Source organism: Heterodontus francisci, chromosome 32 (genome assembly GCF_036365525.1).
Source record: "Heterodontus francisci isolate sHetFra1 chromosome 32, sHetFra1.hap1, whole genome shotgun sequence".
In the NCBI taxonomy this organism is placed as follows: Eukaryota; Metazoa; Chordata; class Chondrichthyes; order Heterodontiformes; family Heterodontidae; genus Heterodontus; species Heterodontus francisci.
The window spans coordinates 18,917,674-18,932,529 of record NC_090402.1 but is presented as its reverse complement, the minus strand read 5'-3'; the positions used below and the strand labels follow the sequence as shown (position 1 = coordinate 18,932,529).

At 39.0% G+C, this 14,856-nt stretch overlaps 1 protein-coding gene across 7 annotated transcripts in view; it reads left to right on the top strand.

Moving 5' to 3' along the window:
• Positions 1–14,856, top strand: part of ttll11 (tubulin tyrosine ligase-like family, member 11) — a 209,861-nt gene that overhangs the window by 88,333 nt on the left and 106,672 nt on the right. For 6 of the 7 annotated variants that reach the window (XM_068012400.1, XM_068012404.1, XM_068012399.1 and 3 more), the window contains one exon: positions 7,004–7,122. The exons of the other annotated variant lie outside the window; for it this stretch is intronic. In XM_068012400.1, the coding sequence (XP_067868501.1) occupies positions 7,004–7,122 (119 nt within the window). The remainder of the gene's footprint in view (positions 1–7,003; positions 7,123–14,856) is intronic. 7 annotated transcript variants of the gene reach the window in all.

The window sequence follows — 14,856 nt, the reverse complement described above, 5'->3', positions numbered from 1 at the left end:
GAATTAAAATTAAGGTTTAGACATGCATAGTTTACAAAATTCTTTAAATGTATGGCATAAACAGGTAATGAATAATTTGTTTTGTAATAAATCCCATGTTACAACAGTGACTACAGTTCAAAATGTCTTTGCCTATAAGTGCTTTGAGATATCTGGTGGTTGTATAAAGCAAATGCAAGTATTTTTTAAAAAATATTTCTCTATTTGTTGAATGTAACTGTCACGCTCATGGGAAGCGCAGCAGCGGCAATACAATAATAAATAGGAGAGTTACATAAAATAAACAATTTAAAAGACTGGTAAACACACCTTCAAGATGGAGGACAAAGTCACATGACATCTACCACCTTCTGCACTGAAATACACATGTCTGCTAGAACTGAAGCTCGTTAAATCCATCTGCATTGAAATTGTAAACAGCTCATCATACATGGATGTGAGCTAAAACAAAGGTACTCACAGACGCCTTGTCTCCAGCTACAATAAAGTGTGAAAATACCTCATCTTATCAAAATGGGCTGCAATCAGAAGCTATTGTATAGCCCCTGAGGAATCGAAACCCAAGCCACATGGGCAGAACTAACACTTACTGAGTTTTGCCTTTTAAAGGCAACCTTTTTGTAGAACATTCAGGGCATCAGCCAGAAATCGCAAACCACAGAGAGAACGTTAAAAGCCGTCTTCAATTCCAGCACAAGGCTGAGGAGAGAGTGATCAATTCCAGCTAAGACAGTTGAACCCTATTGAGATGAGTTTGCAACCAACTGCAGCAGAGACATGAGAGTGACTTTTAAACAACTTCTCCACCTGCAAAAATTGAACTAAAACTCGAGCACTGTCTTCAAACTGAAATGTTGACTGTCGGAAGGTTTCATCCAAGAAAGTGCAAGACAACCAGCAAACCGCTCTGCAACTATAAAAACTTACCTTCCAAGAGGATTCCACAGATTTTTCCTGAAAACAGCAGATCTTTATACTTTGAACTCTTAATGCCTCTTACCTTTACCTTTCTACCTTTTCTTGTGTGTGTGTGTGTGTGGGTGATGTCATTTTGGGTGATTTATTGTTCAATAAATATTTAATCTTCTGTTTCAAACCTACAAGAAAACCTGTCACTTTGTTTGACAAAGCACAGGGGCTGAAACACTAGTTTAACAAAAACACCATCTGCGGTCAATTGGGAGGTGAGAAGTGGAAACCAGCCACCCCATTTCCCACCTGCCCGTAACCAACTCAAAGAAATATTGATTGATGATTTGTTCTGTGGTTCTCACTAATATTCACCATTATTAAAATGTGCCACATAATTCTGCAGTTGTAAGTGGAATCAAAGAATATTTATTTAAATGTCCACATGGTTAACTCCCCAGTACTGGGCACATAAAAATATTCAGTTTTAACCCTTGCCTGTTGCAATGGGGATCTGCTGAGCTACCATGTGAAACTGCTGATTTTACAGAACTGTTTAAAAGTATGGAATAACAGCCAGCATCATATGAAGTGTGGCATGTTATTATTAAACATCAGTGTTAAGATGAGTTACCTGTTCCTTTCACAGAGCTCTTCTGCCTGCTTTGCTTTATCTGGTTCATATGTGAACAATATAGAAGGGTTGCAGGATCAAGGGTGCTATTTGCTGCTCTCCAACATTCTTGTCTATGAACTAGTTTAATCAAATGAATGTGATGTAACCGTGTGCATGCATTCTATCTAATGATTGACAAAATACCATCAGCGATTTGTTTTTGATTCTGTTGACTAGGATTGAGCAATATTTTCTAGGCTTAAAATTAAAGTTTTATCCCACCTTGGAAATGTGGCATATCTAATTTGATGGTGAGAGATTGCAAATTGCGTCTTTTGATGGGGTCTCAGATGAGTTCTTTTGACAATTCTGTCTGATTTTAATTTGGCTGGGAGGAATGAGACTGTAGAAAATATCTGAAAAATAATAGAAATATTTATATCTTTTAGGTCTGGTTTATTGATTTATTTGACCTAAGCATAGCTTGAAGCTGATACCCATCACCCAGCCCCTACACTCCACCCTACTTGTGTAACATACATAACATACAAATTATGAGCAGGAGTAGGCCCTTCGTGCCTGTTCCGCCATTCAGTAAGTTCATGGCTGAATTGATTACTCCACGTTGCCACCTAGCCCTAATAACCTTTCACCCCCTTGCTTATCAAGAATCTATCTACCTCTCCCTTAAAAATATTCAAATACTCTCTTCCTCAAAAGACAGTGGAAGCAGAGTTCCAAATACTCACAACCCTCAAAGAAAATATTTCTCCTCATCTGTGTTAAATGGGTGACCCTTTATTTTTAAACAGTGACCCCTAGTTCTAAATTCTCCCAAAAGGGAAACATCCTTTCCACATCCACCCTGTCAAGACCCCTCAGGATCTTGTATGCTTCAATCAAGTCGCCTCTTAATCTTCTAAATTCCAGATATTAGTCTAGAAAACCTTTTCTGTACTGCCTCCAATGCATTTACATCCTTACTTAAATAAGTAGACCAATATTGTACACAGTACTCTAGATGTGGTCCCACCAATGCCATGTATAGCTGAAGCATAACCTCCCTACTTTTGTATTCAATTCCCTCACAAACAATAACATTCTATTAGCTTTCCTAATTACATGCCGTACTTGTATACTAACCTTTTGCGATTCATGCACTCGGGCACCCAGATCCCTCTGCACCTAAGAGCTGTGCGATCTCTCACCATTTAGATAATATGCTTTTTTTATTCTTCCTGCCAAAATGGACAATTTCATATTTTTCCACATTATACTCCATTTGCCAAGTCTTTGCCTACTCCATTAACCAATCATCTATATCCTTTTGTGGCCTCCTCATGTCCTCTTCACAACTTACTTTCCTACCTATCTTTGTCATCAGCAAATTTAGCAACCATACCTTCGGTCCCTTCATCTAAGTCATTTATATAAATTGTAAAAAGTTGAGGCCTCAGCACAGATCCCTGTGGCACACCACTGTTGCATCTTGCCAACCAGAAAATGACCTATTTATGCCTACTCTCTGTTTCCTGTCAGCTAGCCAATCTTCTATCCATGCCAATATGTTGCACCCTACACCATGAGCTTTTTTTTTGCAATAACCTTTGATGTGGCACCTTATCAAATGCCTTCTGGAAATCCAAGTACAATACATCCACCAGTTCCCCTTCATCCACAGCACATGTAACTCCCTCAAAGAACTCCAATAAATTGGTTAAACATGATTTCCCTTTCACCAAACCATGTTGACTCTGCCTAATTACCTTGAATTTTTCTAAGTGCCCTGCTATAACGTCTTTAATAATCGCTTCTTATATTTTCTCTAAGACGGATGTTAAGTTAACTGGCCTGTCGTTTCTTGCTTTCTGTCTCCCTCCCTTTTTGAATAAAGGAGTTACATTCGCTATTTTCTAATCTAAAGGAACCTTCCCTGAATCTGGGGAATTTTGGAAAGTTAAATTTAACGCATCAACTATCTCGCAAGCCACTTTTTAACACCCTAGGCTGAAGACCATCAGGGCCCGGGGACTTGTCAGCCCGTAGCTCCAACAATTTGCTCAGTACCACTTCCTGGTGATTATAATTTTCTTGAGTTCCTCCCTCCCTTCCATTTCCTGACTTACAGCTAATTCTGGGATGTTACTTGTATCCTCTATAGTGAAGACTGATGCAAAGTACCTGTTCAATTCATCTGCAATCTCCTCATTATCCATTATTAATTCCCCAGACTCACTTTTTTTCTATAGGACCAACACTCACTGTTAACTTTTTTAAATAAATATCTGTGGAAACTCTTACTATCTGTCTTTATATTTCTAGCCAGCTTTCTCATACTCTAATTTTACCTTCCTTATCAATATTTTAGTCATTCTTTGCTGTCTTTTATATTTTGTCCAGTCTTCTGACCTGCCACCCATCTTTGCGCAATTATCGGCTTTTGCTTTGAGTTTGTTACTGTCTTTAACTGTTTTAGTTAACCATGGAGAGCTGGTCCCACCCTTGGAATTTTTCTTTCTCTTTGAAATGTATCTATTCCGTGTATTCTGAAATATCCCCTTAAATGTCTGCCTCTGCATCTCTGTTGACCTGTCCCTTAACCTAATTTGCCAGTCCACTTTAGCTAGCTCTGCTTTCATGCCCTCATAATTGCCCTTATTTAAGTTTAAAATACTAGTCTTGGACCCACTCTTCACTCCCTCAAACTGAATGTAAAATTCAATCATATGATCGCTGCTACCTAGGGGTGTCTTAACTATGAGGTCATTAACTATTCCTATCTCGTTGCACAATACCAGGTCTAGTATAGCCTGATCTCTGGCTCCAGAACATACTGTTCCAAGAAATTATTCCGAAAACATTCTATGTACTCTTCATCTAGGCTGCCTCTGCCAATCTGATTTTTCCAGTCTATATGTAGGTTAAAATCCCTCATATTTATCACCGTACCTTTCTAAGAAGCTGCCATTATTTCTTCCTTTATACCCCGTCCTACAGCATGGTTAATGTTAGGTGGCCTGTACACCACTCCCACAAGTGACTTCTTGCCTTTGTGATTTCTCATCTCTATCCAACTGCTTCTATATCCTGGTTTCCTGAACGTAGGTCATCCGTCTCTATTGTGCTAATACCATCATTAATTAACAGAGCCACCTCTCTACCTTTTCCTAGCTTCCTGTCTTTCCTAAATGCCGATGGGACCTGAATATTGAAGGGTACAGTCGGTCATCCTGCAGCCATGTCTCTTTGATGGCTATCAGATCATACTTATCTATTTCTATTTGCACTCTAAGTTCATCTGTTTTTGTTTCGAATGCTACGTACATTCAGATACAGAGCCTTTAGTTTTATCCTTCATTATTTTTGTAACCTCTAGCCTTATCTGTTGATTTACTCTTAGATTTGTATGCATTGTCCCTTCCTGTCACAGTCTATCATTTCCCATATTAATACCTTTCTCTCTTGCCTTGTCTCTATTCCTTGATTTACAATATCCTCCCTGACTATTCAGTTGAAAACCCTCTCTACTTCCCTAGTTATGCGGCTTGTTAGAACACTGGCCCCAGCATGGTTCAGGTGTAAATTGTCCCAACAGTACAGCCACCACTTTCCCCAGTACTGGTGCCAGTGCCCCATGAACCGGAACCCACTTCTGCCACACCAGTCTTTGAGCCATGCATTCATTTCTCTAATCTTATTTGCCCTATGCCAATTTGCACCTGGCTCAGGTAATAATCCAGAGATTATTACCTTTTGAGGTTCGGCTTCTTCATTTGGTGCCTAGTTCCTCATACTGACTATGCAGAATTTCTTTCCTTTTCCTGCCTATGTCGTTGGTACCTACATGGGCCACGATGACTGGATCCTCCCCTTCCCACTGTGAGTTCCTCTCCAGCCCTGAGCAGATGTCCCGAACCCTGGCACTGGGCAGGCATCACAGCCGTCTGGATTCGCTCTTTGCTGTAGAGAACAGTGTCAATCCCCCAACTATGCTGTCTCCTACTACCACTACATTCCTTTTTTTCTCCCTCCCCTTGAAAGCCTTCCTGTACCATAGTGCATTGTCAGGTTGCTCATGCACCCTGCAGCCCCAACTCTCATCCAAACAAGCTGAAAGAACCTCAAACTGTTGGACAGTCGCAAAGGCTGAGACTTCTGCACTCCTGCCCTTGGGGCCCCTTACCTTGCTCAGCTGCAGCCACACTCTCCTGTCCCAGACCACTGACCAAATCAGAAGACCCTATCCTAAGGGGTGTGACCGCCTCCTGGTAAAAAGTGTCCAGGTAACTTTCCCCCTCCCTGATGTGTCGCAGTGTCTGCAGCTCGGCCTCCAGTTCAATGACTGACCCGAAGCTCTTCAAGCCGCAAACACTTACTGCAGACGTGTTTGCCCTGGATCACACTGGCATCAAGGAGCTCCCACATGCTGCAGCTGTGACACATCACCTGTCCTACCATCCTTAATGTGTTTTTATTAACTGCTTAATTATTTTATTTTCCTTTTTTAATATCCTTTATTAAGCTTACTACTAGTTCCTTTACTATTTTAAACATTAGGATTTGAATGGACCTTAACCACTTACCAGATACTCACCAAACAAGTAGCTTCTTCCTCAACCAGTCACCTACCTGCTTGCCTGTGATGTCACACTTGATTTTCTTGAATAGGCTCGTTCCATGAACTGAATAGAGGATAGAATACAGGATAGGATAGTCGCTCTCCGTGCCCTTTTTTGCAAATTAAGCCTCTCCAAGGCACATCTGAAAGCATCAACATAAATATTCTATGCCAGCTTCAAAGAAAAAAATGCTTAGGCATATCATAGATTGAGAATTAATAAACCATCAGCAATAAGCAATGTAATAATCAAATGGCACAGGGTTGATTGAGAAAGGGGACTGCACGAATAGGGAATGAATGATACTAGTAGACAATATAAATATATCCCAGAATTTGTGAAATTTGTAAAATTCCAGACCCAGCTAGGAAGAACATCTATCAGGCAAGATTGAAATATAGAGGAGGAGGGAGGGGAAAGAACATGTGACTGAGACTATTAGTTTTTTTTTGTCCCCCAGCCTGTTTTTTTTTAAACAAAAGCATCATTTGATGATTTCAAACTTTAAGGTGTTTTGCATTGAAATCTCCAAGATTGGGACTTGCACTAGCTGATTTGGTGCCCTCATTCATGTGGTATCTAGGCCTGTGCTTAGACTGGCTCTGTCTTAATCTAGTTCTATATACTCTGTTTATTTTGTATTCCACTGCATAGAGATTAAAGAACGTTGATTGAAGTGTTAATTTTGAAATGTTTCTACTCCACAGATTGCACGAGAGCTGTTGCTTATCTGAATTTTTTTTAAATGTGAGAAGATGTGATGTGAGAAAAACAGCTCAAAACATTAAAGATTTGTGGTGTAATGAGATTTAAGAAGTCTTTGCTGCAGTGCAGTTTTGAAGTGTTGTTTATTTCACAGATTTCTCCAGGATTGTTTGAATATGTCCCTAGTCCTGTGGATGAAGAAATAAAAGTGGCCATCATTAGAGATACACTCCGTTTGGTGGATCCGGCACTTAAAAAAAACAATCGCCATCAGTAAGTGTTTAGTTTAAATTTTCATTTTCCTCATCATAGCAACTTGCTTTCATATCAACACTTCAGTGTGTGGAGCAGATCTTTTTCTTCAAAGCTAGTACTGTTTTGATGCCACCCAATCATGCTATCCTGCACACATAACACAAAATGGTTGTCTTGGGGTCTACCAGAGAGCTAGGCCAGCCCATAACTGGTTAGTTGGAGACGGTCAGCATTTTGAAGTCCCACAATCTTAAGTATTGATAATGAGCATCAGTTCTCACCTCATTATGGATATTATGGTGTCACCTTGGGCTACAGTTGACCTAGTCAACAGATGTCACAAGAATTACCATATTTACATGGAACAAGTCATTAAGTGATGAATAAATCAGTGACAGGTACTAAATTTTCCCTAATTTTATTACAATTCCCAAATTTCATAGCCAAATGCCTAAAGTCACAGAAATTAGACAACTCCCTGTATATCCAGACCTTTCCAGATATCTACGGTGCAGTTGTTTGTCCTTTGCAAAATTCTGTAGCACTCCTGAATAGCTGACTGCCTACTGGGAGTGGAGGTGAAGATATTTTTAGGGTTAAGTATGACAGATACAATAACAGAGCTATTCTACTGTCTGAAGGCAAATATGTGGCCATCAATTTTAGTACTTTATGTACATAAAGATTTATTTGTCATTTGAGTACTCTGTGCTTCTTGGATCTCCATTCTGTGTTGACTAAAAGTGTATTGGAACAAATGGATTGCAGGCGTGTCAAGCAGTCACTTTGTAACTAAATAATCTACCAGCCCCATTTCATCTTTGTTATGCAAAGTAAGTGATCTCAAAGTCACCAAGAGACATCCTGCCTAGTTTGTTGCAATGTGTTTATCTACATATAAATAGCCTTACTGATGGATATTAGTGCAGTGCTTTGGTGACTTCAGTCTTTCGTTATTAGCCACAGTTTTTTTTATACACAAAGGAACTTGATACAGCGAACTTGCTTCTGAACATCCTGGAGGGAATGTGTGAACAATAAAAACATTTGCTATGCCAAAGACATCTTGATGGTATTCTGTGAATATTTTGCATCATTATCTTAGCACCATATCTGACTTGCTATAAACTGCACAATATTAAAAGTGAAAAGAATTTCAAATGGTTCATGACATATACATGCACATTGAAAGAATGCAGTTGCATAAACATTATGACTGTGGAGCTGCCCATCCAAGGACCCAGACTATAAATGAAGCAGATAGCCACAGATTCATGTATTAAGGAAGACTAAGGTACTAGTACTCTGTTGCTATGTGAAAGGTAGAGGGTAAACCTTTCCTTGAATTTATGGACTGCAGTACCAACTTCAGTCCTCTACATACTGAATTTCCAATATTAACTTTGCGTCTTAGTGGGATGATGAACCACCCTCATAGACCTGTAAATCGTCAGATTCAAAGTACTTGGCTGAAGTGCAAGTGCAATTCTTCTGTACAATACAGAAAAGTGAAATGGTGAAAATTCCTTGAAAAGGAGAAGTATCACAGTCAAGCAAAACACAAAAGGTTGTGAAGGCAGTCCCTGAGTGTTATGGGCTGTGATTCATATTATGACTACATTTTTCTCTGCAACTCACTCAAATTGGCAACGTTTAATGACAGGCTATTTTCTGGAAAAAAAATGATGTACTCAGAACAGCTACCTATTGGATGAGATTTTAAATTGAGGTCCTATGTGCCCTTAGTTGGGCATAAAAGATCTCATGGCACTATTCCAAGAGCTGGGGAATTTTCCTAGTGCGCTGGCTGACATATATCCCTAACCAACATCATTAAAGCAATTTTAAGTTATCATTTACCTCATTGCTGTTGTGGGACCTTGCTGTGCCAAATTGGCTGCAATATTTCACTATATTGTGATAGTGTTACAACTGAGGCGGGAGGAGTGCACTGTTTTTTCTACTTCCACTTCTCCACAGGTCACAACATATATTTAAATGTTTATCCAATAACCAATACGGTCAATCATAGACTATTTCTATCCCAGAATAAGATACATGAACCAGATTTCTTTTATAATAAACTGATAATTTAGTTTATTTCGCAACACTAAATCAGCAAAGAAGCAAAGCATTAACACAGATTGAAATATGAAAGTTCCCTTTTTACCACGCATGCGCACACACCGGTTAACCAAAAAAAGTGATTTTTTTTTTTCTTTAGAGCTCTGTTACAAAAAAGACAAAAAATTATTTGGCCAAATACTTGCTAATTCTTGAAGAAAAAAAATATGGAAAGATGTTGGTTTAGCGTCCCCAATATGCGTAGCCAGCTGTCACTAGGATCTTTCTAGAATAGTTCTTTTCAGGCAATGTTAAAGATTAGTTTGGCAGGCTTTCCAGAAGAAACACGGCAACAGGGGTTTCTGGCAGGCCTTTCAGGAGGAATGCAGCATCAGTTTCTCTATTTCCTACACTTGATTCTCAGGGAATTCTTCGAGATGAAAGAGAGTGCTGATGGTAACTGCTCTCTTGGCTAGTTTTCTCCAACTGTCTTCAAAACAGTTCACACACTCCAACACACTGTCCAAAGTGAAACCAAAAACAATATCTCATGCGTCAAGCCTCCTGACCTCTATAAATCTTGACCTGTCACTTCTCTGTAAACATCTCCCTCCAAGTCAAAAAGCCCCTGCTGGGTAATTATCTGAAGACGGGTGACTTCCAGTAAGGGTTGTTTACAAACCAAGTGCAAAAGACCTTCCGATGACCCCAGTGAGAAAAAAATCCATGGAATCCTTTTCAGTTTTCCCAAATAAAACAATATCCATAATTCTAAAATACATGAGTCCTCAAAAAAAAAAACACTTAAAATATAGAAGCACCATCATAACAATAGTGATTGCACTTCAAAAATATTTCGTTGACTGTGAAGCACTTTGGGATGCTCTGAGGTTGTAAAGGTCATTTTATAAATGCTAGTTTGTTGCTTTTTTCACCACACATCATTTTGACCAAGAAAAGGTTCCTAGGCCTTGTAGTGCTGTGCTGGAATTAGCCACACTGGAGGTCTGATTGACTTTTTTCCCCCTCCCTTTCTGTGTTTATACACACATCCTGCCATGACTGTGGTTCTTCATAGCAGAACATAAACTTGTGTGAGAGGAGGTGGATTCAAGTACCATCCCAACATGCAACACTGCACCTACCTCTGCTCCTTCGCGCTAACTTTATTTATTTTTTGTCACTTTATTGTGGGACATTGACTTAGTCATCGCCTCCATTCTTTAGGTGGCAGAGGTCATGGTAGTCAAGGTCACTGTCTTTTCCATAATTTGTGATGACCAGTAGAATACAAATGTTTCAAAAACTAAAACATGGGTACAATCTTATTTATTGTGGTTATCTGATCTTAAAAGAACCGGTGAGCTTTTACAGAGCAAGGGAAGTGTAGATGGTGAAATTTTCTGCGAAAGTACTTCCTCATACCAGCCCACATCCTCATTATAAAAGAAAATCCCCAGGGAGACTGGCATTTTATGTCGCTTCACTCTCGGTCTGACGATATATATTAAAAGAATGGCATATATGACCCAATGGATAATGATTCTTTTTTGAATGAGGTCTGCCACTGTCCTTGGGCCAATCTGAAGTGCTGACACACATTAAAGTTAATTGAGCTGTGTTGAGATCCATGTGGGCCATCACCATAATGTAACATTAGTGGCTAAAGCGGTAAGTGGAATGAAAACTGCCAGTGTCCATAGGAATAAAGAAAAATATAAAAATTTAAATTTTAACTTCCTTCCCTGAGTTTGACTCTGTGCTTATTTTAATGTATACACCACCAGCTAAATGTCTTAATTTTGACAGTAATAGAATCAAATTTTATTCCATTGTACATTGTATGATCAAGATGTAGTGGAAAATTTACAATTTGGGAATATGTATCTCCGTTCACCTGAGAGTACTTCTGGCTCTATCAGAAGGTCTTGTTTTCAAGTACCGCTCCAGGCATGGAGCACAGAAATTCAGCTGATGTTTCAGTGCAGTACTGAGAGAAACAGCATTGAAACAGAAGTGCCATCCTTAAAATGAGAATTGAAACAGAGGTTTATTTTGCTTGTTTCTGTGTTTCAGATGATTATTGAATAATGCTATGTGATCTTTAATGAAGTCTCCTGTTAATCTGGCCAATATTCTTTCCCGTCATCCCCAAACTAAATTAACATGTTATTCATCTAATTAAATTTTGGACCTTGCTATGTGTAAAATGAGTGCCACATTTGCCCACTCTACTACCCGTGTACCATCAAGCAGGCCTAGAGTTTACAGATAAACCGTACAGACTTAGATCATCAAAAGGAGTGAACAATTACAGCAAGCCAGCATCCTAAAAAGTGCAACTTTCATTTTGACACCAAAACAGCAGAATTCCATTCTGAATTAGTGGAAAAGACATCAGTTTATACTTAAAAAGGGCTGACAGAGAGGGATGGGGAAAGCAAATTCAAAAATGTAACAACAATTTTATTTGTGTTGGCATTTTTGTTTGGGCTTATGCCATAGAATGTGGAATTTAAGATGGTTGCTAACACTTAGAAGGTATCGATACTGATTAGCATTTGTTGAAGAGTAGCTACTTCCGGATGTATTAGATAAGTACATTAGCTAACACCAACTATTTAATCTTAACCTATTCTGCCTTGGTTACCTTCAGTCCAATACGTACCTCTATCAGCTGGTATGCTATGCAATAATATATAGTAAAAGCTGACTTCTGATCAATTATGATGCCCTTCTGCTATAATTTAAAATAACTAGAATGTACCATCACTATTGAGTTATTGCTAGAAAAAAGGTAATTGGTTTCTTAATTGCTCAGGTTATTTTCTTCTTGCTGCTCGTATCCTGGATTCTAAATATTTTTTGTATTTTTTAAATATTCAAAGCAGTTGGATGCATAAAAGAACTTGTTAAGTGAGTGTACAAAACTTATAACATAAAGGCAGTTAACTAACTTTTTTGACTACACATTTTCTTATTGATAGTTGCCCAAATATGAAGCTGCTAATGGAAGTATGCTGCATGATAATGTGTTTCATCATTATTTTTAATAATTTCAATAGTTTGAGGAATTCCTCATTGAAAAGGCAATTCCTTAAAGAATTGGAGCTAAGTCCTTCCAGCACATGAGCAGTTTACAAACAGATGAGCCATACACGATGGGGGAAGATTTTGATTTGGCTGTAATTAGCTGGAAGATTAAAACAAATGAACCATAAGAATAGAAGCTAGCTTAAAAAAAAGTCAGTTCATTACAAGGAAAATAAAGGCGCCATATATATTTTGCAGTTTAATTTTTCACTTGTCACTCTTATTAGTGGTTTTGCAAAGTCACACTGGTATGTTGTGTTGCCATCTCTTTTTAAGAAATGTTAAGCCATGCTAACGATTGGATATAATGCCATACGTTCCTCTTTGGCAATAGTGTAACATATTTCAAAATACCCTGCTTCACTGAAGGCTACAAAGGGCACTTGTCAATTTGGCCTGATCACTAGCAGAGGGAGATGGAGTCCAAAGTCCTAAATTTGCTATAACAGTATTGTCAACTATAAAAGACAGACATAGGCTAAACATCTGTAGATCAGGCATTTTTCAATTCAGAGCTTGACTGAATTATTTTATTTTATCAGTTTTGTTAGAGGTAATCAAATGAAGAACTCCTGAAAACGTGATCAAACTCAACAACCATGGTCAGCTCCACAGGCATGCATCCTACTGCACATTTCCTTTGGTCCACGTTTAATCAACTGTACAAGATCCTTTTTAGAACTCAAATCTGAATTGCTTCAGGACCAAAAACTGCATCTGTAAAACCTTTGCAGAAATCCAAACCCAGAGAGGAAGCCGTTCTGTCTGAGTCACGGCCCTATAAATAGCCGATAATGTTTTTGAAAGAAAGACTTGCATTTGTACCGCACTTTTCATGACCACTGGACATCTCAAAGCACTTTACAGCCAATGAAGTACTTTTGAAATGTAGTCACTGTTGTAGGAACAGTTTGAGGAGGTAAAGACATAAAACCATCTGAGCAAGTATCTAGACTTGCAAATGACCATTGACAAAGTACCACAAGAGATTTATTATGCATCATACCTGGATGTGGGATATTAGCTAGTTAAAGGGAATATATTGCCTCATATTTGTAAGAGTTTCTAGGTCACAGTGGTGGAGAACATAGTGACTTGGATCCCCACGGGCCCAAATTGAGTGTCACATGTTCCTGACATATATAAATGACCTGGAACAGCATGTTCTAGAACTGGAACCGATCATTACATGCTTTTTATATAATTATTTAGAGTTGCACATTATAAACATATACCTCCTAACCCAACAGCCACAGTTTCAGTCTGTGTCTATTTAGTAGAGGTGCAAGTGAATCCCCAGTTAATGCCGACTACCTGCCTAGAATTAAATGCAATTAATATACAATTACCATAGTCTCTCTGCAAGGTAGTTAAATTTGCAGATAACACAAAAGCAATCTCTGTGCATTCAAAGAACGCAGCTAACATCTTGTTGATTTAGTTTACCATGTCACAACCATGTGAGCTGGCAGTAAATAACGCAAGTAGGATCCTGGATCTTTATATCAAAACAGTTGGGTTTTTAAAATTCTGATACCTTGCTAAGCTGTGCAATTGATGACAGAAAGAACAAACCACAATACAGCAATTCAATTATAAACATCCTTTAGCACAATAAGAATTCTAGTCATAAACATGCTGCCTGCTATGCACTAGGAGATTCTTTTAAAACCCCAGAAGTTATTCATAATCAAACCCTTTATTTTAGCATATCACAATATCTCATAAAATTTAGATTCAGCATATGATGCTAGTAGTTTTTAAATATGTGTTTGTGCTTAGTCTGGCCTCCTAAAAGAGCAACACAGTAACTTAATAAGGGTACAATCATAGAGATTGCTTCCAAGAGCAAATTTCTTATTTGTATCCTCATTATTGTGATGTGGAAATTTAGCTCCTTTGGAAAGCCTCTGGTGGCTAAATTGGATAGCCCCCGAAAACTGGCACAGAGCTCACGATGCACAATTACCCCACTGCCCATTCTATGTCACGCAGGCAGTACACCGACTTTGTGCTCATTCCATGATTGTATTGGCAGCCAATGTTGACTACACTGTTGAGTGGCTGCGTGCTTTGGCAGGAGCCCAAAATCGTGAGAGGCTAGCACCAGTTAAAGCCTGCTTGCGCTAAAAGTCAACCTGCACCTCTTAAAGGGGATGTGTATTGTGGCTGGATGTGTATTGTACAAGTGGAACTCCTTGTACAAGTCACTGACCAGGGAAAAGTCTGAATAATGGGAGAGAGTGTGCTCCAAGGTTCTCGGACGCTGCACTGGAGGCCTCGGTGGAGAAGGTGGAAAGGAACAGGGTTGGGGGCGTGGAGTGCAGAAGGCATGCCAGACAAACACTCTGACAGTGGAACCAGACAGTCAAACCCCAAGTATCTCAATACAGTGTTCCAAAAGTTCAGTGACCTCACATGAGTGTCAAAGATCAATGTACTCATTTTCAAATGTCATGTCACACTAACTGTACCACTAACCCCAGACATAACTCAATGCACCACACTCCCATCGCTCAACTACCAACAATCTATCATTTAGGACACATACCTGGCATTCATAACTGCAGCACACTTAACACTGCTGCAAGCCTC